Here is a 24,071-nt window from a genome sequence, read left to right on the forward strand (position 1 = left end):
ATCAGGTTTGAAAGAAGCTTCCCACCCAGTCACCACTATCCTACTCAACATTTTAGAGGTCTGACCACTAAGTCATGAGACTTGAACTATGCCAGTGCTTCTTTTGCCTTCAGCCTGGCTGGGTTCAAATGGGCAGTTATTGAGGATCCCATCAGGTGATACTGTATATCTTTAAATATTTGCTCTCCAGCTGCCTCCCATTCAGGACATCAGTGAGTAGGCTTCTTGAAGAGGCGAGAAGGGCCTAAAGTTTCCAATAGCTCTTCCTTCTTGGCCATCTCATGCCTTCCCATGTGACCCAAACTGAGTGCCACCTTTTCCCAACTTAAAACAATGCCCATAGCTTATATGATAAGTGTCTCCACTTGGTTCTTGGCCCCTTTAAATGAGATTTCCCAGAGGCTGATTGAAGAAGATTACAACTGGCTTCCAATGATACAATTGCCTCCTGCAAGCCAAATTCGGGTATGGGCCCAGGCTTGGTCATTTAGGTGGATCTTCAGAAGCAAAGGGAGCCTTTTGCTTGACACTGGACACTCCACTCTACCCAACATTGCCCCACTAAAGGTTTTAGTGTCCTAACTCCAAAGGATCGGGAGATTATCACAACTATTACTGGGGTACCCTTGACCTCAATAGCAAGAGGAGTCTTTCCTGAAGCAGGGTCAGCTGTACCCATCACAGGTAGGACTACCTGTTTAGTAAGTGAGCACACTTCTGATCTACTACCAGGAACTTTCATAACTTCTACTTTGGGCAAATTGAGTTGAATGTAAATAAGGATAATCAGAGAGACAAATTAGTAGCAATAAACTTAAATAGAACTTAATTACTGTGGCCTGTTTTCTTTCCTATGGGAGAGAGGGTTGGGGCAGGGATAGCTCCCAATTCAAAGCTGATCTCAGCAAAATACCCATTCATTGTCCTTTCAGGGGCATCTTTTCCCTCCCTGAGGATGCAAGTATCCTTAACTCTGATAACCGAACTCTCCATCTAAAGCTACAGCTGGCTCCATGCATCCTTCCACACACCCTTACTGAAAACAGGGCTCATATGACCATAGCCACAGGTCTTGTTGGAGTCTGAAAGCTGGCAGGGGAAGAATTATTTCCCTCTTCCCATAATCACTTAAAACAGGAGCCCTTTAAAATCCTTCATCCTCATCAAGAAGGGTCTGCACTGGGGACAGGGGTTTATGGGGAACAAAACTGGAACAGCTAGGATATACAGGACTTGTCTTCTGAAGCCTTCCTCCTGAGCCTCACCCTGGACACACTGAAGTGTTACAGTTTCCTTGGAAGTGCATGGTGATAGAAAACCTGGGCTTCCTTTATATATTTCCCGAACTAGGAAAGGCCAATGCGAGTGATATATGCTACCAGAGTAAATGGGGCCACTCTGATTCCAGACTGTTCAAGCATACTGCTCCTAGGGACTCTGGGTCTCAGAAAGCTATGAGCCTTAGCTTCACCCAAGAAATAAGTGTCCAGAGAACTACTGTGTCATTGCTACCATTACTGAGCACTTACATATTGAGATAGCAGTCATCACCATGGTCATCATCATCATCCAATTTACAAAGGAAGGAACAAGCTGTGAGGTTAGAGAGGATGACTAGAAAGTCACAGAGCAAAATGTCTACATGATATCCAAGCCCATATTCTCTCAAAAATTACATTAATTTTCTATGTATTAGTGCTTTATCTTCATATGTGATTATAAAAATATGAATCATGTATGTGCACGGTGCCCAGAGAGGTCAGAGAGGGTGCTGCATCATCTGGAACAGAAATTACAGATGTTTGTGAGCCATCATGTTGGTGCTGACACCTGAATCCAGGTCCTCTGCAAGAACAAGTGCTTTTAACTGCTGAGCCATTTCTCCTTTCACCAGCCAACCCCATGTCCTTAGACCCTACTTTCTGTTTCTCCATATCCAACAAGCTTTGCAATAGCTGTGAGCACTTCAGAAGAAATCTTACCCTTTGACACAGCCTTTTCTCTTCCATCATTTATCATCCAAATAAGCCACACAAGATATATTGATAAAGATATTCACAATAATTAAGTCTGTAAGAAATCAGAAACAACACAAATGGCCAATTATGCTACCATGTGTTCATGAAACACTATGTAGCATCTAGGGGCGCCATGTTGTAGTAAACAATGACCCAAAAAATCTTTGATTTTTCTGTATCTTAACATTTTAAATTATATGTTCAGCTTCCTTTTAAAAGTTGGCTATAACAAGAAGAAAGACAAGTACTATATGTTTGTCTAGGAAAAGAAAACCATGCAGAATACAAACTGGAAATGTCAGCCCTAAGGGTGAAGATCATAGTCTGGACTGAGCCAGGGAAAGCTTCACTTTCCACATATGTGTTCTCTTTGAAAGTATTTAATAACTTTCTGTATGCAGAAGATGGGTAGTATGTCACATTCTGACGAAAATAAAAGTTACATTTCTGGACGTGATGATGCACAACTCTTGGAAGGCTAAGCAGGAGGATCTTGAGTTTCCAGGTCATTGCAGGTCATTCTAGACTACATAGCAAATCCCAGGCCAAGGTGTGCTGTAGAACAAGAACCTGTCTCAAACACACACACACACACACACACACACACATCATTTACATATACATGTAAGATTTACCCAAATCAGTAGTTCCTAAACTTCTGGCTTCAAGTAGAGAAATAGTTAGTGGGGAGATGAGGACTATGAGTAACGAATGCCCAGAGTGCTTTTAGAATATCATTTGCCCCAGAGGCTCCACTCAGAGGAAACCCCTAACGCTAGCTGGACTATAGCTCAGCAGTAGAGCTTGTCTCAGCTAGTACACACAAGGGATTGGGCACTATCCTTAACACCATAAAATTAAAATGTGTGATTTTTACAATATGACTCTGGGTAATGGTTCTTATGAGTGCTAAGATGAAGAAAGGGAAACATTGGGAAAGAAGCGCATGAGAAAATGAGGTTTTGAAACGGGTCCTTGCCCCGAGGAGGAGGAGATCTCAGAAATACTGGATGGCCCCAGTGAACACAGGAAGAACAAGAAATGGGCATCGAGGGAATGCAGACAATAGGCCAAACCATGACTGATAAGAACAATAGTGTCCAGCAAGGCTACATGACAGGCCAAATGTCCTTCTGCAGGCAGGGTTGCCAAACTCTCTTGTCCAACTGCCTGAACTGTTGGGAGATGGTGTATTTAATACATCATATTTAATACAGTAGTACCCTTACTCTGAGCTCAGCAAACTGAAGTCTGGGGTCCAAAAGGCTGATATGACCCTTTGGTGGTCCATAACTCAAGCTGGAGACTGTATACTCTCATCCCAGGCTGGATGTTGGAGGCCTAGGAGACTGTAACCAGTATCTCCCTTAAAAGCGTGGGAAGAGGGAAGGAAGATCTTTGCCTAGGAGCCCAACCAGAGCCAGAGGAAACCGGGAGGTCAATCTAAGTTCAAGCTTTAGATGCCTCTACTAGCTGGGTTACTTTAAACAAGTCACATAACTTCCTTAAGTCTTAATTTCCACATTACATCAAAAAAGTGGGGATAGAAATAAGGCCTGGATTGAGAACAGACACCTTTAATCCCAGCACACAAGAGACAAAGATTGTGAGGCCAGCCTGGGCTACAAATCAAGTTCCAGTGCAGTCAGAGCTACGTAGTAGTGAGACCCTGTCTTAGAAAACAAAAACGGTTTGTGGGGATAATAGTATTAGCCTTGTGATACTAGTGCATGCACTTAACAGTGAATAATGCATCTGAATGTCCCTACTTTGCACCACCTTGCCACCTCCATTTCATCTTTCTTTCCTTCTTTCTTTCAAGGCACACCTTTCAGAACCCCAGGGAACAAGTGTTCAAGCTCTGGTACCACCACTCACTAGTTCCATGACATCAGGGAAACTGCAAACACACTGCTTTCCTATAAAATGGGGATAGTGGGCTATGGATAAAGGTGGTCTCATATGACATTTAGAGAGTGAAACACAGTCACACATACTAATTTTGGGCATACTGTGTTAATCAGTTACAGTTATTTGACCTTTCTTAATTTCCAAAGCCCAAGCATAGGCCCAGAGGCCACGTCAACACATCTCACCTGCCATAGCCCGGAATCCAGCTGATCCTCAAATACCCAAGAAATGTCGGGTTTCAAGTGTTCATTGAGCATGTCAACTCTGATCTCCAGGAAAGCTGTTGATGGAGATATGGTCCCTGTAAGGAGTCTGGAGCAGCCCTGAGCTCTTGCCAATTATTTATAGATGATCAGCCCTGGGCATCAGACTCCCATGTGCTCCTAGAGAGAAGCCAGGGGCCTGGTTAAAGATGAAAGGGTTCAAATCAGCTATTGTCCAGGTCAAAGTGATGGGCACATTTTCCTTCATCCCATCAGAGGAAGCAGCTCCTGGCATTGGCATATGTAAACTAGACTGCCTCGCTTCTCACAAACTCCAAGTTCTGACCAGCTCCCCACAGACCCTCACCATTCCCTCTCCCACATGCCCCCAACCCCTATGGCAGTGTGGGTCAACATATGGCAAAAGCAGCAAACCCTGCTGGTAACCTCCCAGCTTCTTACTCACTCTCCGACTTTTCAGAGGAGTGGGGACTGCATTTGGACCACAGGGCCCAAGGCTATTGAAATATAAGACAACAGGAGTTTTTTTTTTTTTTTTTTTTTTTTTTTTTTCCCACAAGGGAAGAAAAAGGCACACCGACCACCATAGTCCCAACAGGGCCCAACACCTTCCACCCCCTCCTAATTCAGGAAATTCAGGATGAAGTATGGGGTTTCCAAGCTGGGAAAAAAAGTGATTCTCCCAGCTCTCTCTCACACAATAGAACCTACCTACCTTCACTTCTCACACACACAACAGTAACCTCATTACAGTATTATTCAGCCAGCAACACAATCAACTGGGAAGGAACTGCCTCCCCTCTGGACTCAGCCAAGACTCCTCCTCCAGGAAGTACTTAAATACATGCAATTCTATAGTACTTGATATGTTGGCTTCACCTTTTCCTATAACTTCACAGTGACCAATATAGTATTTGTATACCATTGCCTCTGGGACCTGCTAGGGACAGCATCAGAAAGCCAAAACGAGCTTAAGGCAATGGCCCTCACAAAGGCACAGACAATTTGATTGTGGGAACTGGCAAGGCAACTTCCTGACTTTCAATACTAAAGAAACCCCACCACCAGTTCAACCTAAGTGCAGGGGTCTGGAGAAAGATCTAAGAGATTTAAGTTTGAAACAAAACCTCAGTAACTACCCCCCCATCAACCTGACTATAAATAGCAAGGTCCCTAAAATGGAGATGGTGTCAATCTTGTAAATTCCAAATGGCAAATAATCCTAAAAGCCACTGCTGTGTGTCAACATGCTTAAGAGAGAATGGGCTAACAATGCCGTTTCTCTTAAGTTAACCCTAGCACAGAGGTTCTCGACCTTCCCAATACTGCCTTTTAATACAATTCTTAATGTTATAGTGCCTTGCAACCATAAAATCATTGCTCCTTTATAAATGTAATTTTGCTACTCTTATGGTAATGATAAATTAATTTTCTGTCATTCAGGATATCTGATATGTGATCCCTGTGAATGAGCAATTTGACTCCCAAATGGGTCTCGACCCACCAGTTAAGAACCATTGCCCTAGCACATGCTCAATACTCAGAAAGTATTTACTGAATGTGAAACAAATCAAAGATTTATTTCATTCAAACGCCATTTACAGTACCACATTCCTTCTATTCATACCCATTTAATGCAAAGGGAGTGGGTTATACTAGAAAACCGGCTAGATTTTGAAACCAGTGCATCTTCATCTTGGTCTTGGCTCTATTGGTAACTCTTCGTGTGACTTTGCGTAAGTCTTTGTATTTAATTTGGAGAAAGCTCATGAATATGAGAGCATAAGCAAGCAGCATGGCCCTGTTACCAGTACACTCCTTCCAGCTCTGTCAGTCAACAGAGCCTGTACTTCATGTCAAGCAATCCCCATGTATCTTATTTGAATACCAAACTCTATGTGGGAATAGACAAATAACCACCAATAGACAAATAGATGGGTAGTAGCTCATAGAAAAGACAGTGGGAAGATGGGCTTCAAAAAAGCAAACAGTGGGGGCTAGGGAGATAGATCCGCAATTGAAAACACAGACTGCTTTTGTACGGGACCTAAGTTCAGTTCCCATACTCTTTATAACTCCAAATCAAATAGATCTGACACCCTATTCTGGCCCCTGTGGGCACTGCACACACATGGCACAATCACAAACGTAAACTTACACATATATACATAATGAAAACAACAAAAATAAGTATTTAAAAGCCAAGGAGGTAACTCTATCTCATCTTCTGGAATTGTAAAGCCACATCTAAATGTAGGGCTCTCTCATTTCCAGACCCATGTGAGAAAGCCCTAAGCTCTAACTGATTGAATTATCAGAAAGTGACTTGGTACCACAAGAAACCGGACCAAGGATTTGGACAAATAATTCACAGAAGAAATACAAATGTCAATAAATACAGATAAAAAGTGCAAAACTGCCTACTTTCACTAGTAACCAATCAAATATAAAATGCAAGACACTCAGAGTTAGACTATCAAACTACTGCATGCAATGTTTGAGTGGCATGGCTTGAAGCGAGCTTTTTGGTTTGTTGACAGTCTTTCTGTGCAATTTGGCCAAGAGCTTGTGATGCAATAGCTCTGCTTCTGGAAACATATAAAGGTGTGATCAGATATGTCCATATATAAAGAAACTGATCGCACCATTATTTATAATAAAAAACTGGAAATTCCAAAACTTGTGACTCTGGAGGTTTTCTTAGACATATCGTAAAGTCATAAAGAAGTATTTTCTAAGAATTCCTAATGATATAGAAAATGGCAATTTAAAAAATCCAGCTTTATGGGATGGGGGTTTTGTGGAGGAGTAACCAGGAAGGGGGATATCATTTGAAACATAAAGGAATAAAATTATTAATAAAAAGAGAAAGAAAACCATTACACCAGTATATTATATTAAGAAAGTTTAAAAATCCGACTTTACAGTGTTATTTAGGACTTGGAATATAGCTCAGTGATAGAGAGCTTGGCTTTGCATGTGTGAGGCCCTAAGTTTAATTCCAAGCTCTGTAAAAAAATTAATAACAATCATAAATAGAAGTACACTTCTAGTTGAATCATTTACAGAGGTGGGGAGCCTAGAAAAGAATATACCAAGGTATCAATAGTGATTATAGTATCTTGGTGATGTTTATTGGAAATGTTTAAAGTTCTCTTATTTTCAGCAGTGACTAGGAACATTTTTTTAAGCACATTAAGGGCAGGAGAGGAGAAAAGCCCTTTTTTCTCTCTAAGCTTCCTAAATATTTGAGTTAGAAAGGAACCTGACAGCATCTGGTCCACTGGCTCCCAACCCCAGTGTTCTCTCGCTATATGCAATATGCTGCATGGCACCTTTTCCCACCCTGGAATGAACAGCAAAGTTTAACATAATCAAGTTAAAGCTCCAAACCCATCAATACTGTGTACCGTTGTTCCTCTGTATCCATGTATTATCGGCCATGCCACCCTAACTGTTAGGGATACCACAATCCATAGGTACTCACATAAAACTTTATAGTACTTACATAGGACCTTAGGCACCACTGCCCTTGTATACTTAAGGCTATTTGTAGATTACTTATAATAACTAATACAATGTAAATCGTATGTGCACTGTTGTTCTACCCAGTTGTGGAATCTTGACACATAAAAGTCTGTACATGCTTAGTACAGATGCAGGTTGCTTTTGTTTTGCTTTGAGACAGTGTCTCACTCACTGTGTAGCCCTGGTTGGCCTGGAACTCACTGTGTAGACCAGGCAGGCCTCAAACTCACAAAGATTTTCCTGCCTTTCCCTCCTGAGTGCTGGGAGTAAAGGCGTGTGCCACCAGTGCCAGGCACAGAGGAAGTTTCTAAGAACACCTTAAATCTGGGGTTAGTTGAATCTGAATACGCAACTCAAGGAAATAAAGAGACTACTGCACTAGCTATACTCTAAAGAGAAAAATTTAAAGAAAATAATTTATAAGATAACACATTTTAATATAAGTACTTGGGAATGAATAGTCCAAGACATATAATAAGGAACAAGGTATATCCTGCTATCTGTAGAATCCCTGTTGAATGCAATATAAACACTCACAAAGGTAGGTTGTGTTGGCAACTTCAATACCCATGAATGGCACTCTAGAGAGTGACAAGAATAGCTCCCAGCAAGTTTCCAAACAAAGTAAAACACCACCTTCCCACAATCTACATACTGGCAGCATTCCTGGAAACTTAGTGTATATTCACATTACAAAATCATTTTGTATTCACTTATGAAATCATTAAGAATGACAATTATACCATTTTCCCACCTGCATTCATGTTCAACGGGATATCGGAAAGTTCTTGAGATGTATGTACATACTTATTCCCCTTTTATATTTACCCAAAACATATAATTCACCATTACTCTTTCTTGTGTGGTAGGCTGCAACCTTTAAAACTAATGATATTCAGAGTTTGAGCCTTTGAGAGCAGTAAGAGATTCCTAGAATGTATTCTCAACAGTAATACAAATGCCTTTTGTATTACTGGGAACATGATTCTTTAGTTGCGCCATAAGAAAAAAAATTATTTTTAGGGAAAAAAAACCCTATTAACTGTGATCTCTTAGTGTTTTTCTCTAGCTTGGCTCCAGCCTCAGGAATATAAAATGAACTAAATTGGAAGGACTAACAGGGCCAGACTACAGGGAGCAAGGAGGAGGCTAAGTTGCTAGGTTACCACTTAAACCAATCTAAGTGGTCCCAGAGGGGTACCAGAAACAGGACAGGTCTCTCTCTCTGGCGCACTAAGTTGAAGGCCCTCTCAAATCTCAAAGGAAGGGGGGGTGTTTTCCAAAGATGAGGGAGGGGCCCAATTACTCATACTAGACACAAGTAAAGAAATGAGGCAGAAGCACAAAGAAATAGACAGCCCTGTATTTCTAAAACCATTCAAGTCTCCTTCATTAATTGGCTTCCCCCCAAAAGAAAGATTTCTTTATTAAGAAATACCAGAGAGTGAAAAACCCCAACACATACACATTTGTAGGCTCACACAAAAGTGCAGATTTACATATTAAATTGCTTCTAAGTTAGAAAATAGATTTTAAAACAAAATACTTTTCTTCCAAACAAGGTAAAGAGATTTGGTCAGTAGGAAAAGGGGGGGGGGGGCTTAGGGGTAAGGGCAGGATGGTTGGGATGGGAAGAATGGAATTTAGCTGCTATAGAATTAGAATCAACCTCTAATCTAACCCCACTCCTGGGAAAAAAACGCAAAAGGAGCAATAATGATCTCAGCTACGGCCAGGAGGGCCCCAGAGCCAAAGGGGCAAACATTTCCTTTTCCCTCTGAGGTTTTGGATCAGTGCCAACCATCCTAGTCTGCGGAAGTGGAGTGGAGGAATGGAGAGGAAGGGGAGAGCTGGAAAGAGTGTCAGCCATTGAAAACAAACAATATAAGGCCTCTTTCCCCAGAGAAAGATCAATGTTCCAATCTCTCCTCTGATCAGAGCTCAGACTAGGGACAGTCCCAGCTGGTATATGGTATGAATGGGACAGGTCTTCAGGCCAAGGTCTTAAACACAGAAGGTTTATTTAAAAAACAGAGATGGGGGAGAGAGGGTGAGGGAGGGAGAAAAAAAGAGAGGAGTGTGAGGAAGATTTAAAAAACAAAACAACAAAAGAAACAAACAAAATAAAAAACATTTTACACTAGAGATAAAAGATTTCCATTTTGATCCTTTCTAACAGAAAGGGAACGTTCTTCCGGCCAGCCTAAGGGGCAGCAGAAGAGTAGCTGAGGTAAGTCGAGGGAGGAAAGAAACCCATCTAGGCCCACAAGTGAGATGGGCTGAATACTGACTAGAAAGGGAGTCCCATGAGGAACAGGCTGATTGGAAAAAAAGCAAAACCAAAAACACACACATTTAAAAAATGAGTAACTTCCGCACTCTCTATGATTGCCCCAATTTTGGACTAACTGAAATTGAACTGTAAGAAACCAAACTGGGAGGGGGGGAAGGAAAGGAGAAGGAGCTAGGAGAGGACTCTGAATCGATCTCTCTCCCCCAGGAATATTAAATTCAAATCCTGCAACAACCAAAACAAAAAGACACAGAGAAACCCGGGAGCAGCCAAATTTCAATAATTACATGTAACCGGAAAGAGTGAGCTAGGAGTCTTAAGTACAGACCATTTGAAAAGAAATGCATGCTATCACTTGTAAGAGATCACTAACGAAATATTTCCAAGGGGAGGCCCTGGTGAGCCTGCTTCAAAAGCCAAGAACCACTTGCAGATAACAGTGTCCATCTACTTAAAACAATATCCTAGTGAAGAGCATGCTCTCCCAGTCTTCTTCACACTGTATATTGCTTGGAAGTCCTGTGTTCATAGTCCAGAATAAGATAAACTTCAGCCCAGATTTAAATGGATCAATGGAGAGGTTGAATTTGAGAGGTATCTATCTCCTGAACCCAAGGGTACCCTGGAAAATGCAAGTATGGGAAGTAACAAGCAAGCCCTTCTACCCCACCCGCCCACCCCCTGACCCAACACACAAACACATTCACAACCCCCATGGTGGTTCTTGAAATGGAAGAGGAAGGAAGAGGCAGGCATCTTGCATTAGACACAGTTTAATTGCCTTCAAATAGATTAAAAGTCGTGGTTCGCACCCCTCCCTGTCCCCGTAAGTCATCCAGACAAGACCCTGGCTTAGAAAGAGAAAAACACAGGTGCTCTAGGAAATATAGCCACATATAATACATAGATCTTCTTCCCTGAAATAGCGCAGGTCCTGAGCAGAGCTGCCTGGAGGGCTGCAGTCCATCCCCAGGATGAAGTGGCTCTTGGACTCTGCCGGTGGAAGTGCTGGAAGAGTAGGGGCTTGGATGAAGCCCCTGGTATGGTTACCGTTGCCAGAGGTGGGCTGAGGCCTTGGAGTGGGATACCCGGGAGGGCAGCAGTGCTGGGCTTTCCCTCACTCAGCCAAGGCTTAATGGAAGTACTGTCTAGCCTTTTTTTTCTCTCTTTATTTTTTTTAAGGGGATGAAGAGGGAGAGAAGGGGAGAAAGGAGAGGAGAAGAGAGGAGAGGAGAGCCTCTCTGTGCCTTGGCTTCCCCATTTGTGCATTCGTAGCCTCAGTGGGCCTTACACAAGAAATCTGAGGGGTAGTGTTTAAGTGAGCACTCACGCTTCCCCTGAGGAAAAGGAACCAGCAAAGTGCAGACTTTTATTACTGCCAGTCCTGCTCCCAGTGGAAGCAGGAGTCAAAAGGAGAAAATCAAAGTGGACTAATGAGCAAAGAGGGGAGATGAGACAGAGTGTGAGAGGCTGTGTTGTTGGCATCTCATCAATGCTTACCGAGAATAGCACAAGCATTGAAGTTTCTGGAGAACCTATGAGAAATGGATTATCTCTACCATGACTACTTATAGCAGATGTATAGCATCTAATGGGGGAAAGAGTGCGACCTGGATGTTAGAGAGTAGATGGGGGGCGGGGAGAAAAGAGAAGCTACAGAAATAAATACAAGTGGAAGGTACCTGCCCTATTCCTAAAAGGATTGGCTGGCAATGCTGGCACTTTGGAGCCAGGAGAATCCTCCAGCACCCCTCTCCAAGCCTCGTGAGTTCTGAAGGAGTCAAGAGCCCAGTTAGGATTCCCTGGTCAGAGGTCTCTGTGACCGCCTCTGGACTCAGGTCATGCAGCAGCTGGAAAGGACTTGAGTCAGTTTTGAGACTCTTTAGCCCCAAAGAGACCAATGACCCCCAGCAGGAGAGCTAGGATCTGGAGGGAAGAGAAGGGGAGTCCAAGGACACCTTGTGGCTGAGACAATGGGAAACCAGTGCCATGTCCCAAGAGACCCATTTGTCCAGTTACCAGATGTGACTGGCATCTTCTGCCACTGTTTTAAGTCCAAAGATTTAAAAAAAAGTTTGCAGCAAGAAAATGCCAGTGTGTAATTGGGTGACTAAAGACCAAAGGAAAATAGTAATAAGGGACATCTTATTTGTTCTCTGTCTCAGGTTGATCATCTCCCCTGAAATCTCTCATAGCCCTAATGAAACACAAACAAATGTCTCTTCCATAGAGAGGCTACTTCTCAGCTTCGGTTGCCTCCTGTGGGGGCTCGGGGGGCTCCGGAGGTGGCATCTCTTCAGGAGTGCTGCTGTCCTCTGGCATCTCATTAGAGTTCATATGTTCTGTTGAGGCCTGAGAAGGAAAAGATATCAGATTTAACACAGAGCTCTCTCTCAAAGTAGATAAATTCAGATAAACCAAAGGCATTGAGTTCTTCCTTGAAAACCTTCAACTACAGTGACATTAAAGCAAACTCAGACCCAAGACCAGGCTCGAATTGTCTTAGCCAGAATGCACCTGCAGCTTATTTGAGCTTTATCCTTAACTGTTATGAACAGATGTTTCTATTATATATAATGATAATAACATGAACCATAAATAATTCTAAGCAAGCATACCTACCACAACAATTATACTGTACTTGTTTAACAATGTCTGACCCAACAATTTTCAATCCTGTTTCTGTCCTAACAGAGAATTTATTAGTTCAAACCAATGAAAGAGGTTCCAAATGATACATATGGTTTAAAATGTCTCCTAAGTGATTGTTTTTCTAATGCTTACTTTCATTTTATTGCATTGGTATTTCGCCAGCATGTGTGTCTGTGTGAAGGTGTTGGACCCCCTGGAACTAGAGTTACAAATAGTTGTCAGTTGTGAGCCACCATGTGGTTGCTGGGAATTGAACCTAGGCCCTCTGGAAGAGTAGCCAGTGCTCTTAACCACTGAGCCATCTCTCCAAGGCCCTGCTAAGTGATTCTAAAATACATCCTCTCATATATTGAGCTGAGAATCACTAACCTATACTGTTATTATTTGAGACCAGTCTCATCAGAAAAAATGATATCGAAGATGACAACATGTAAACACACTTGCTGTCCCTTAAAATGCAAAGGAAACACTGAGGGGGGAAGAGGATAATATCCTTACAAAAAGTATGCACATAAAATAAGATTCTATTTTGAAACAAAGTTTAAATGTAAAATTCTATTAGAAAATTAATTGTGTTTCTCTGCACTCTAGTGAGTGATGCAAAAAATGGAATTAGGAAATCAAATTCATTTACATTAATGCCAAAAAGAACAAAATAGATATGGAACAAAAGATACATTTAAAAGCACACAATCAAAGGAAGCCAAGATAAAAAATAAACAAACAAACAAAAATAGACAGTCCAAGCTTTTTGGTAAGGGTTCCCCTCCTACCTGGCAGAGAGCTACTGTCCCACCATATTATGACATAGAAGCAGGAAATGCAGTAAGGGGAACAGATATGTTCTTCCTGTACTCCCTCTCCCTCTTCCTCCCACCTCCCCTCCCCCATCTGTCTGTCTGTCTGTCTGTCACTTTACTCTGAGTGTAGGTGTGCATGTGGGTATGTATGTGTTGCAAGTACCCTAGCACAGAGCTCCGTCTTCAATAAAAGACTGCCATGTTAATGGCTCAGAAAGTGTGTTATGGCAGCAATATTCCTCAAATTGATCTATAGGGTCAATGCAATCTCTATCAAAATTCCAGCTGGCTTCTTCAAAGAAACTAAAAAGCTTTAAAATAATCCCAATGTCCATTCAGGATTTCAGGGAACCAAGAATAGCCAAAGAGAAACATGAAAAAGAAGAATAAAGCTGAAGAAATAGTACTTCCTGTTTTCAAAACTGTTCAGTGCTAAAGCAACAGACACGGTGTATTACAGGCACAAGAACAGACGTATAGATCAACAGATGGTAACCGAGAGTTCAAAAACTAAACACACATTTCAGTCAATTGATTTTTCAACTAGAGTGTCAAAATAATAGCACAGACTTTTTAACAAATGGCAGAAAAAGAACCAGATATCCACAGACAAAAATAACTAAATAAACGTGTGTTCTATACTTCTTACCATGTATAAAAATCAACCCAAAAGAGATCAAAAATATAAACGTAAAAGTGAAAACTACAAAACTCTTAGAAGAAACAAAGGAACACATTTTCACAACCTTGGATTAGATCACAGTTTCTTAGACATGACACCAAAACACAAGCAATAAAAGAGAAACTGATATACATTAAGACAGCACACATGGGCTACAGAGATGACTCGGTGGGTAATGTGTTTGCTGGGGAAACATGGGGACCTGAATTTAATCCTTAGGACCCAGGGTCGGGGCCAGCCAAGAACGGAGTCATGCCTTTCTAATCCAGGCTGACATGGCAGGATCATTGGAGTTTGCTATACAGCCAGTGTACTTGGTGAGCTCCAGGCCAGTCAAAGAGGCTCTCTAAACAAACACAAACATACAAGCCAAACAAAAGGACAAACCAACACAGACACACACACAGACACACACACAGACACACACACACACACACGGGGCGGGGGAGAGCAAACAAAAGATTTGGATAGATATTTCCCTTGTGGAGATATACAAATAAATAATACCCATACGGAAAGCTGTGTGCATCATTCGTCATCAGGGAAATGCAAATCAAAGCCACAATGAGATAACACTTCACATCTACAGAGGCTAAAATAGAAATGATCAGATAATCTAGCAGATACTGCGAGTGGGAATGAAAAATGGTGCAACCACTTTAGAAAGCATCTCAGCAGCATCTCAGAAGATGTTAATGTTTAATTTCTATAATAGACAGTTACCACCTCTCTCAGCAATTTCACTCCTAGGACTGCAGCCAAGAAAAATGAAAGCCTATGTCCATGCAAAGACTTGCGCAGAGATGCTCACAGTAGCATTGCTTATAATATCCAAAAAGATGGAAAAGTCATTTACCAAGTAAACATGATGACTTAAGTTTGATCTCTGTAACCCACCGTGAGAAGAGAAAACTGACTCTTTAAAAGTTGTCATCAGGGACAGGAGAGATGGCTCAGTGGTTAAGAGAACTGACTTCTCTTCCAGAGGCCCTGAGTTCAATTCCCAGCAACCACATGGTGGCTCACAACCATCTGTAATGGGATCTGATGCCCACTTATGGTGTGTCTGAAGACAGCTACAGTGTACTCATATACATGAAATTAATGAATAAAAGTTGCCACCTGACCTCCACTCGTGTGCTATGGCCTACACATGCCTACACTCACACATACATACCCCATAAACACGCCATCGTAATGATAAATACAATTTTAGAAATAAAAAACCAGAATGTGGAAACAGTGAAATGATAGGACATGAGTCTTCCGTATAAAGGAACGGAGTACTGCCACATATAACACAGATCAACATTAAAACTATTCTGCCAGGACCTGAGAGAGTGTTTGCCTAGCATATATGAGGGCCTGGGCTCCATCCCCAGGCCATACTGCTAAGGACACACACACACAGACAGACAGACAGACTCACACACATAAACACACAGACACACAAGGTTTCTTGGTGGCAGGTAGTTATACAAGGTTTCTTAACACAGAGAGTAAGGAATTTTTTTTTAATTGTGACAATCATACAAGCATTTACTAAGGAACTGTATATTTTAATTAGGCATCATATGGTATGTGTATTATATCTCAACGAAGCTCTTAGAAGGAAATTTCAAATATTTTAGGAACATATTTTATGAAATACATCTTCATCAAGGTGCCTGGGAGAATGCTTACAAGACCTGTATGTACCAATGGAACTACCAATGGAACTACATCACTAACGAGAGCCACAAGAGCCACCATGGTCCTCTGTCCACAGCCTCTATAACACTGTATGTTTCTCTCATTGAGCTACTCTCCACACACACAGCAATGCTCTGGTTTCCTGGCCCTCATCTCCACCAGACATTAGATGCTCTCCAGGCAGGACGTCATTCACCTCGCTCACTGGTGTATCCCTAGCACCTGTGAAAGTAGTTGGCACCAAATAACTGGTCAATATGTGTCTAAGAAATGAGTAAATCTTAACCTCTGTCAAGAGTACACTGATCTGAAGTAGTATCAGGGCACAATCAGAGATGGGGAAGCTGGAGAGATCAGGATATATTTTGAAGCTGTCGAGTGAGCCTACATGGTCTCTATCACCTACACAGCATATGTCTGTGACACTTACTGGGCTTTGTGGCAAGAGGCTACTGCTGGTCTCTTGAGTACTTGGAGGTCGACTTCCGCTTTCCTCCAGTGGCAAAATACCCCTCCGATCCAGGACACTGACAGAAACAGAAGAATGAGTCAAGAACTTGACATTCACTCACCTATCATCTCAGTCCCCACTGTACATCAGAAAGCACAAACATGCCTTCATCAACCTGTCCTGACCACATCTGTCTTCCATTTACTCCTCCACAAACTGGAGGATGTCACATTAACCAGGGGACAAACAAACAAAACAGCCAGCCCATGGTTTTATGGCTCATATGGATATGGTGCCGTGTGACAATTCCCAGGAAGACCTATTTGATATCAAGAAGTTGTATGCAGAAGAATGCAGCAGAGCAGGCAAGGGGATAGGTTTGAGTAGTTCATCTTAAAGAGTCCAGGGCATTATTGCTTCTTGAGTACCTAGGGGGCAAGGGGCCACAAAGCACTTCACAGCAGTTCTTCACAATATTGCCATGGCTATACGGATTCTGCACACGGTTCTTCCCTGTCCACGATCCTTTGATCTGCAAGATAAAAGCCAGGGCTTACATTGGAAAGGTATGTTGTGGCATTCAGACAGTGTGGGCTGATGAAGAAGTATGGGAGGCAATAATTACACAATAAACTGAATGCAGTACATGTCACTGACCTGTACACTTAAAACAGTTAAAGACGTCACTCACCATGGAAACCTAGAACTTAGGAGGCTAAGGATGGGATTCTGGATGCTAGGGCAACCTAATCCATAGAGTAGTCCCAAAATCCCACCAAAAAAATTAAGAAAAAAATTGTAAATGGTTAAGATGGTGTGGATGCTTTATGGTGTATATATTTTTAACAAAATTAATTTAAAAAATAGGGGCCAAGGAGAGAGCTCCACAGATTTAAAAAAAAAAAAAAAAAAGGCACTTGCCACCAAGCCTGACAGGCTGAATCATCAAAACCCACATGATAATAGGAGAGAACCAAACTGTCCTCTGATGTCCCACAGTGCAGTTGGGTATGCACGTGTGCACAAATTAATAAATTTAGTTTGCAAGAGAAAGAAATAGTTGAACATGTAAAACATTTATAAGAGTAAAAAATGACAAATGTACACATTCTATTTTCATCTTAAAGGACGGTGTGCATATGAACCCACAGAGGCTGTGACAGCGGACACACGACCTGCACAAAACGCCAGCACAGAGAAGGGACAGAACTCAAAGTTCTACCACTAACCGAGATGCTATTTGCAATTGCTACCTGCTGGAAAGAAAAAGTCTGTCTTCTCCAGTGGACTGTCACTGGCTATAACAACCACACTCCAGGGTAGGGCACCTGTGCCTGGGAGTAGTCGGACTCACAGACAAACTCTAAGTTTTGTGGTGTACAGGCCTTTGTTCTTGTTTTACTTTGATTTTGGTTTTTTTTTTTTTTTTTTTTTTTTCTTTTTTTTTTTTTTTTTTTTTTTTTTTGGTCATATTGTTTTTCTTTTCTTCTTTTTTTTTTTTTTTAGTTTGTCTAGAATTTGTGTTTTTTTAATTTTTTAAATTTCTTTGAAAATAAAAAAGAACATGAAGTCAGGTGAATATAGAGGCGGGGAAGATCTGGGATGAGTTAAGGGAGGAGAAAAATATGACCAAAATATATTTTACACAAAAAAAAGTTAGAGAAAAATTAACTTTAAACTACAGTGTATATGTAAACAAATAAGATCAAACCTACACAAGTTTAGAATCATGATCATGCCATTCACAAAAGAAGTCGGTAGAAGGTAAAGTTACAGGGATTTATTCATTTGTTCAGCTGTACTTTCTCATTATCCATCATGAATATGAATTGGTAATTTAGATTAACAAATTTGTATCAATATATTTGTATCATTTATTTGGTATAAATTCAAATATTTATTTGGTGCACCTATCCTTCTCTACTCTAAATTTAGAAGCACCAACTAAGCTTAGGAATTTGACTAGTCTTTAAGTACCCAAAACTAGTTAAAAGACGTGTCCACCCAATTTTTCAACCTCTTCCTAATGATCTGGAGGCATTCCGCTCCAAACAAAGCTGTCTGCCTTTCATTTATCAATCTCCCAATCCAGTTTTTTTCCCTATTTGTCTCATCCTTCCAGGCCCTGGACACATGCTTGCTTTCCTAGCAGGTACCAAGGGAATGGGCATGGAGAGGAGGGTACAGAGCAGAAAGAGGTTGACTCACGTCTTCATTGGTGGTCTGGTTGAGAGCCACAAGGAAAGTGTGAAATCCAGTCAGCCCCACAACAGACCAGAGAGTGAAGAAGCAAATTAGGACTTCCAGAACAGTAAGGTTAGGTTAAGGAATGTTGGAGAACTTATGCTAGGTAGGGGACCTGATGCTTCAGTTCGTATTTGTGAGATCAGTCACACCCTCTTTACCTCTCGGAACATGTACCGCAGAAAGCCAAATGATGTGCATGTAACTATAGATGAATTATAAACTTCACTGGATAGATCCCTTATGAAAGTTAATGCATTTCTGCTGATTCACTATGAATAAATCTCTAGCACCTGCAGTGTGTATCAACTGCCTGTTTGTTATTGGCTCCTTGAAGAGGACATTTAGGAAGATGCCAAAGCTAAACAATGTTGCCCACCACTGTTAATGAAAATCCCACCAAGAACAAACGTTATAAATGGAAAAAACTCAGTGGGATGAAAACAAGATGTGGTTTATCCAAATCTCTTCTAAATCCCCCTTTCAGAAATGTAGCCACTGCACAAAATAAGCCTTCACTGAAAAGGAGGGCAAGGCTTCCAGCACATAGCACAAAAGCGCATTACCATAGAGGGCAGCCAGCTAGAGGACTCATGGCTGAGTCTGGACGGACCCTTGAAGGGCAGGAGGAGCCAAGGTAGAGGTGAGGGGTAAGCCTCCCTTAGAGTCCTGACAAGTTTCCATTCTAGTTGCTAACACTAGGACTACACTTGTTAATTTTAGGCTTTGGCATTCACTGACGTCTGGAGAACTAGATAGTGGGAGAACTGTAGGGAGAAAACATGCTGGCAAGCAGTTTCAGACAGCTTCACACGGACAAACTGCCAGGGGAGGATATGTTCCAGGAGTTTCTTTCAGTGTCTCCAAGAAGCCAATTTTCAAGGATTCTGTGAAATTGGGAAGAGGAGCACAAAGAAAATTTAGTAACTTTAGTAAAAAAAAATTATATATATATATATATATATCCCTATTAATTACCCATTTCTTCATCTCCCTGTCCTGTGCTATATACTCTGGCAGGAGAGAAGGTCCCACTGGGGCAAGGGTGTACAGTTTCCCCTTTACCTGCAAGCTAGTGACTGAGTTCACATTCCCAACATACTCCAATGCTTAGGCACTGGACCAGAGCTAAGAGAAACCAAGCACTAGGTTCCCTTTCCTCTTCACAGTCCCCAAATATAGACATGTAGTGGGACGGTAACAGATGAAAGAAACCAGAAATGCCCTAGAAAGACCTTCTTCTCATCTATGCCCTTCCTTTTGTGATACCCAGCTTAGAGCACCTCCCTTTTCAAGACCACTTGCTTAGCTTCACACTCTACCCATCCTTAGCTGCTTTGTGTGTACGTGCGTGCATGCTTTTGTGTGTGTGTGTGTGTGTGTGTGTGTGTGTGTGTGTGTGTCTGTGTGTGCAAGCATGTGGGTGTGTTTTTCATCTTTTGAGTATACCATGATCAACTAACAGGTAGAGGCTCTTCTACCACCCATCACAAAGGTTTATCTTACAAGACAGAATGAGACAAATACAAACCCAACTTTTTGGATCACTTCAGAACCACCCGGTTGGTATTCTGGACGTGGCTCAGAAATTACGGGCCCATTCTTGCCAGCAGATGGCCAGAGAGAAGGCCAGAACAATCAGTAAATATCTACCAATGTGAGCTGAGATTTGTAGTCCAGATCAAGAGTGGAAAATAGTACTTGCTTCTGTCTGCTCCTGAACAAGTACACCACCATGAATCCAACTTCCCCTAAGCTGCTCTCAATCCTTTCCCCACCCACTGTCAGCACAGTGACAGTCTTTGCTGTGTATACTCACTGAGGGCCACATAGACGATGTTAAAGGCGAAGACATAAATTGTGAGGAGGGAGAGAGAGAGGATGAAGAGGTAGAAGTAGCGGTAGTTCCTCTTTCCAACACAGTTTCCCACCCAGGGGCAGTGATGGTCGAAGCGCTCTGTAGAAGAAAGAGAGCTCAGTGCCAAACCCCAAACAGGAACAAGCCTACCTACTGCCCATACAGAAACTAACCCATAGAACTCAAGGAGCTGGGCACACCTTTAATCCCAGCACTGGGAAGTAGAGGCAGGCAAATCTCTGGGTTTGAGGCCAGCCTAGCCTACATAGTGAGACTTGTCTGAAAGAAAGGAAGGGAGGGAGGAAGGCAAGTAGGGAAGGAGAGAGGGAGGGAGGGAGGAAGGGAGGGAAATAGGGAGGAAGGGAGGGAAGACAGCTGACATTCTTTATCAAACAAAATGTTTTCACCACTAGCTCCTTCAATCGTGTGATGACATCTTTCTTGTCAAATTGGCAATATCGAGAATCAACTAAAATTTAAGCCTCTGGGATTTTCTTAATCAGATTATTTGAGCCAGGAAGACTCAACCTAAATCTGGGCCATATCTTCTGATGGCAGTCCACATAAAAGGACATGGAAGAAGGAACATAAATTAAAACCAGACTGACTGGACGTAGGCTGAAGACCAGAGGTTCTCTAGGAATCCTCCAGGATTCTAGCAGCAAACCAAGTCTGCTGACACGTCCAGTCTCACGGACTAAACAACTACTTCCTGGACTCTTGGCCTTTTCATCAGGAGACAGCCATAATTGGACTAGCCAGACCATAGTCTGTAAGCCATTTCAATATGAATGCATGTACATATTCATTCTATCAGCTATGCCTTTTAACCATGACTAAACAAATCTTCACAACTACACTGGATGTTAGTTAAAAAAAAAAAATTTGACAGATCAAGAAACAAAGGTTTTAACAATCCAGTGATCTGGGTTACTCTGTTAGGTAAGAGCAGAGCCATTTCTTTTCCCAGTAAAAGACCTTAGCAGATAGACCTACTAAATTCAGAAAGTAAATCTGAAAATTAGTACCATGAATTTTTTGACCTGTATTTATTAAATATATAAATCTACAATACACTGTTCTTAAAACTGTACGCCATAGCTCAGTGAAACAGAACACAGAAACAATTTCTAGAATGTGCAAGAATTTACCATTTAATAAACACCATTATAAAAGGAAAAGTATGATTTCATGAATAATTATGAGACAATAGGCTAATTGGTAGAAAATAAGGTTATATATTTTCTTCACACTACTTGCCAAAATAAATCCCCAATGAATTAATTAATCATTGTACATAAAAAAATTTAGATAACAAAATAATGACAAAGAACAGATTTAGGACTTTCCAAGCACATAAGTAATGCAATAAAACAGAGGATGGAGAAAAACAGGTTTTTCTCAGGAGGCAGAAGGAGGAGCATTTCTTCAAGTTCAAAACCAGTCTGGTCTACATAGCAAGCTTCAGGACAAGCAGGACTAAAATAGAGGAACCCTGTCTCATAAAACAAACAAACAAACAAAAGTCTCTGACTTTTAAACAAAATGACTTTTTGTACATTAAAAACATTAGAGAGCCAGTGCAGTGTGATGGTTCAGTGGTGACAGGCACTAATTTTGCAAGCCAGACAACCCGAGTTGGTTCCCCAGAGCTCACGTAAAGGTAGAAGTGACTCAACCCATAAAGTTGTCCTCTGATCTTTACACACGTGGCATGGCACACAAGCCCCACCCACATCAAACAAACGCAGCAAAGCATTCTCGCTCTCACTTTCTAAAGGATAAAAAAAAAAAGAAAGAGAAAACGACTATATGTACATACATATCTGCCTGATTTTATGAGAAGTCTTTCTAAATCAATAAAAAAGATACTTCCTCAAGAAAGGAACCAAAGGCTACCAGAAATTTATTAAGGAAGTTTTCTTTTCTTTTTTTTAAGACTGTCTCAGTAATTAGTCATAAGGTGTGGCCGTAATTCACTAGGATTTAAGAAGAGGGCAAGACATTTAAAATATGTGTTCACACAAAAACAAAACCAGTGAGAGCCCAGCAAGGAAGAAGCCATCTGCAAGGCACAGAAAGAGGTCTTCCCAGAAACCCTTTTGTCACCTTGATCTTGGATTTTCCAGTCTCCAGAACTGTGAAATACTATACTCTGTTGATTAAACAATCCAATCGACAGTATCTTATTTGAACCCAAGCAAAAACCCAGGTATATAGTCAGAAGTCTACTTGCTAGTTCATATATCACCATGTTCAAGGTCTAAGGGCTGTTTCCACACTGGATACACAATTTTACATCTCTACTAGAAATATAAGGAGGTTCTACCTTCTCCACATGCTTAAGCTTCATTTATTTTAAAGAGGAACTTACATGTAGCCCAAGCTGGCCCTGGACACACACTTTTCCTGCCTTAACCTCCCAAGGGCTAGGATTACAAGTATATACCACCACATCTGACTGAGCTTAATAATTTTATTCCAGTATTATACTAATAATCGAGAATAGCACCTAAGGACAGGAGGCTGACTAAATAAACTAGAATACAGCCTTATAAAAGATTATGCAGCCACTAAAGTAATCTTAAAGATGCAGAATAAGAGCTCAGGATATAATTTTAAGAAACACAGGCAAAGCAGGGCATCACCTTTAATCTTAGCACTTGGATCTTTGTGAGTTTAGGACAGCCTGGTCTAAACAGTGAGATCCAGGCCAGAGAGAGTTGAGTTATACAGTGAGACTGTCAAAATAAAACAAAAGCTAACAAAACAGACAAAATATGATAAGACACTCGAAGTAGGAGCTACAGTTTTGTAGCTCCGTGATTAAGAGCACTTGCTCTTACAGAGGACCAGGGTTCAATTTCCAGCACCCACATGGTGGCTCCTAACCATCAGTCACTTCAGTTCCAGGAGATCTGAACTCTGCAGGCATAAGGTATGCACATGTTGCCTATACAAGCATGAACACATGCATGTTGGCAAATACACAGAAAGTAAATAAAATCTTAAAAAAGAAAACTTCTAATCAACCTGGGAGGATGGCTCAGTCTGTAAATAACGTGCTTGCCACACAGCATGAGGACCTAGTCCTGGATCCCTGGCACTCACATGACACACGCAACACAGGCTGGAGAGAAGGCTCAGTGATTAATAGCACTTGTTCTTACAGAGGACCTGGGTTCAGTCCATACTATACATATGGTGGCTCACGACCATCTTTAATCCAGTTCTCAGTGGACCCAATGCCTTCTTCTGACTTCTGTGAGTACCAACCATGCATATGATGTACATACATTCAGGAAAAAACTTATACACGTAAAATACAAAAAGCAAATCTCAAAAACAAAACAGTAGACATGGTGGCACATGCTTCTAATCCTACAAGCAGAGAAAGGAGAATCCTTGGCAAGTGAGTCTAGCAGAATCTACAATGTCCACATTTAATGAAAGACCCTGTCTCAAAAATAAAAAAAAAAAATAAGGAACAGAGGGATCATCAAGACAGTTCAGAGGATAAAAGCATTTGCTGCACAAGCCAAGTGACTGGAGATGAATCCATGAACTTGACTTACAGGTTGAAGGAGATATACATATGTAAACTGTCCTCTGATCTCCATGTACAGTCTGTGGCACATAAGCACACCTACACATATCTCACACATACACATACACACTCAAAAAAATTAAATAAGCCTCTTCTATGTGGAGCTGCCAG

At 41.4% G+C, this 24,071-nt stretch overlaps 1 protein-coding gene across 1 annotated transcript in view; it reads right to left on the bottom strand.

Annotated features, from left to right (window-relative positions):
* Window positions 1-10,783: 10,783 nt before the first annotated feature.
* The window catches only part of ZDHHC9 (zDHHC palmitoyltransferase 9), a 34,804-nt gene continuing 21,516 nt past the window's right edge, over window positions 10,784-24,071 (bottom strand). The window contains exons 5-10 of the mRNA XM_080909632.1: window positions 20,315-20,452; window positions 19,308-19,382; window positions 18,460-18,551; window positions 16,680-16,783; window positions 16,231-16,327; window positions 10,784-12,326 (exon numbers count right to left, since the gene is read on the bottom strand). Coding sequence (XP_080765758.1) covers window positions 12,210-12,326; window positions 16,231-16,327; window positions 16,680-16,783; window positions 18,460-18,551; window positions 19,308-19,382; window positions 20,315-20,452 — 623 coding nt within the window. The 3' untranslated portion in view covers window positions 10,784-12,209. The remainder of the gene's footprint in view (window positions 12,327-16,230; window positions 16,328-16,679; window positions 16,784-18,459; window positions 18,552-19,307; window positions 19,383-20,314; window positions 20,453-24,071) is intronic.

Source organism: Micromys minutus (genome assembly GCF_963924665.1).
Source record: "Micromys minutus genome assembly, chromosome: X".
Lineage (NCBI taxonomy): Eukaryota > Metazoa > Chordata > Mammalia > Rodentia > Muridae > Micromys > Micromys minutus.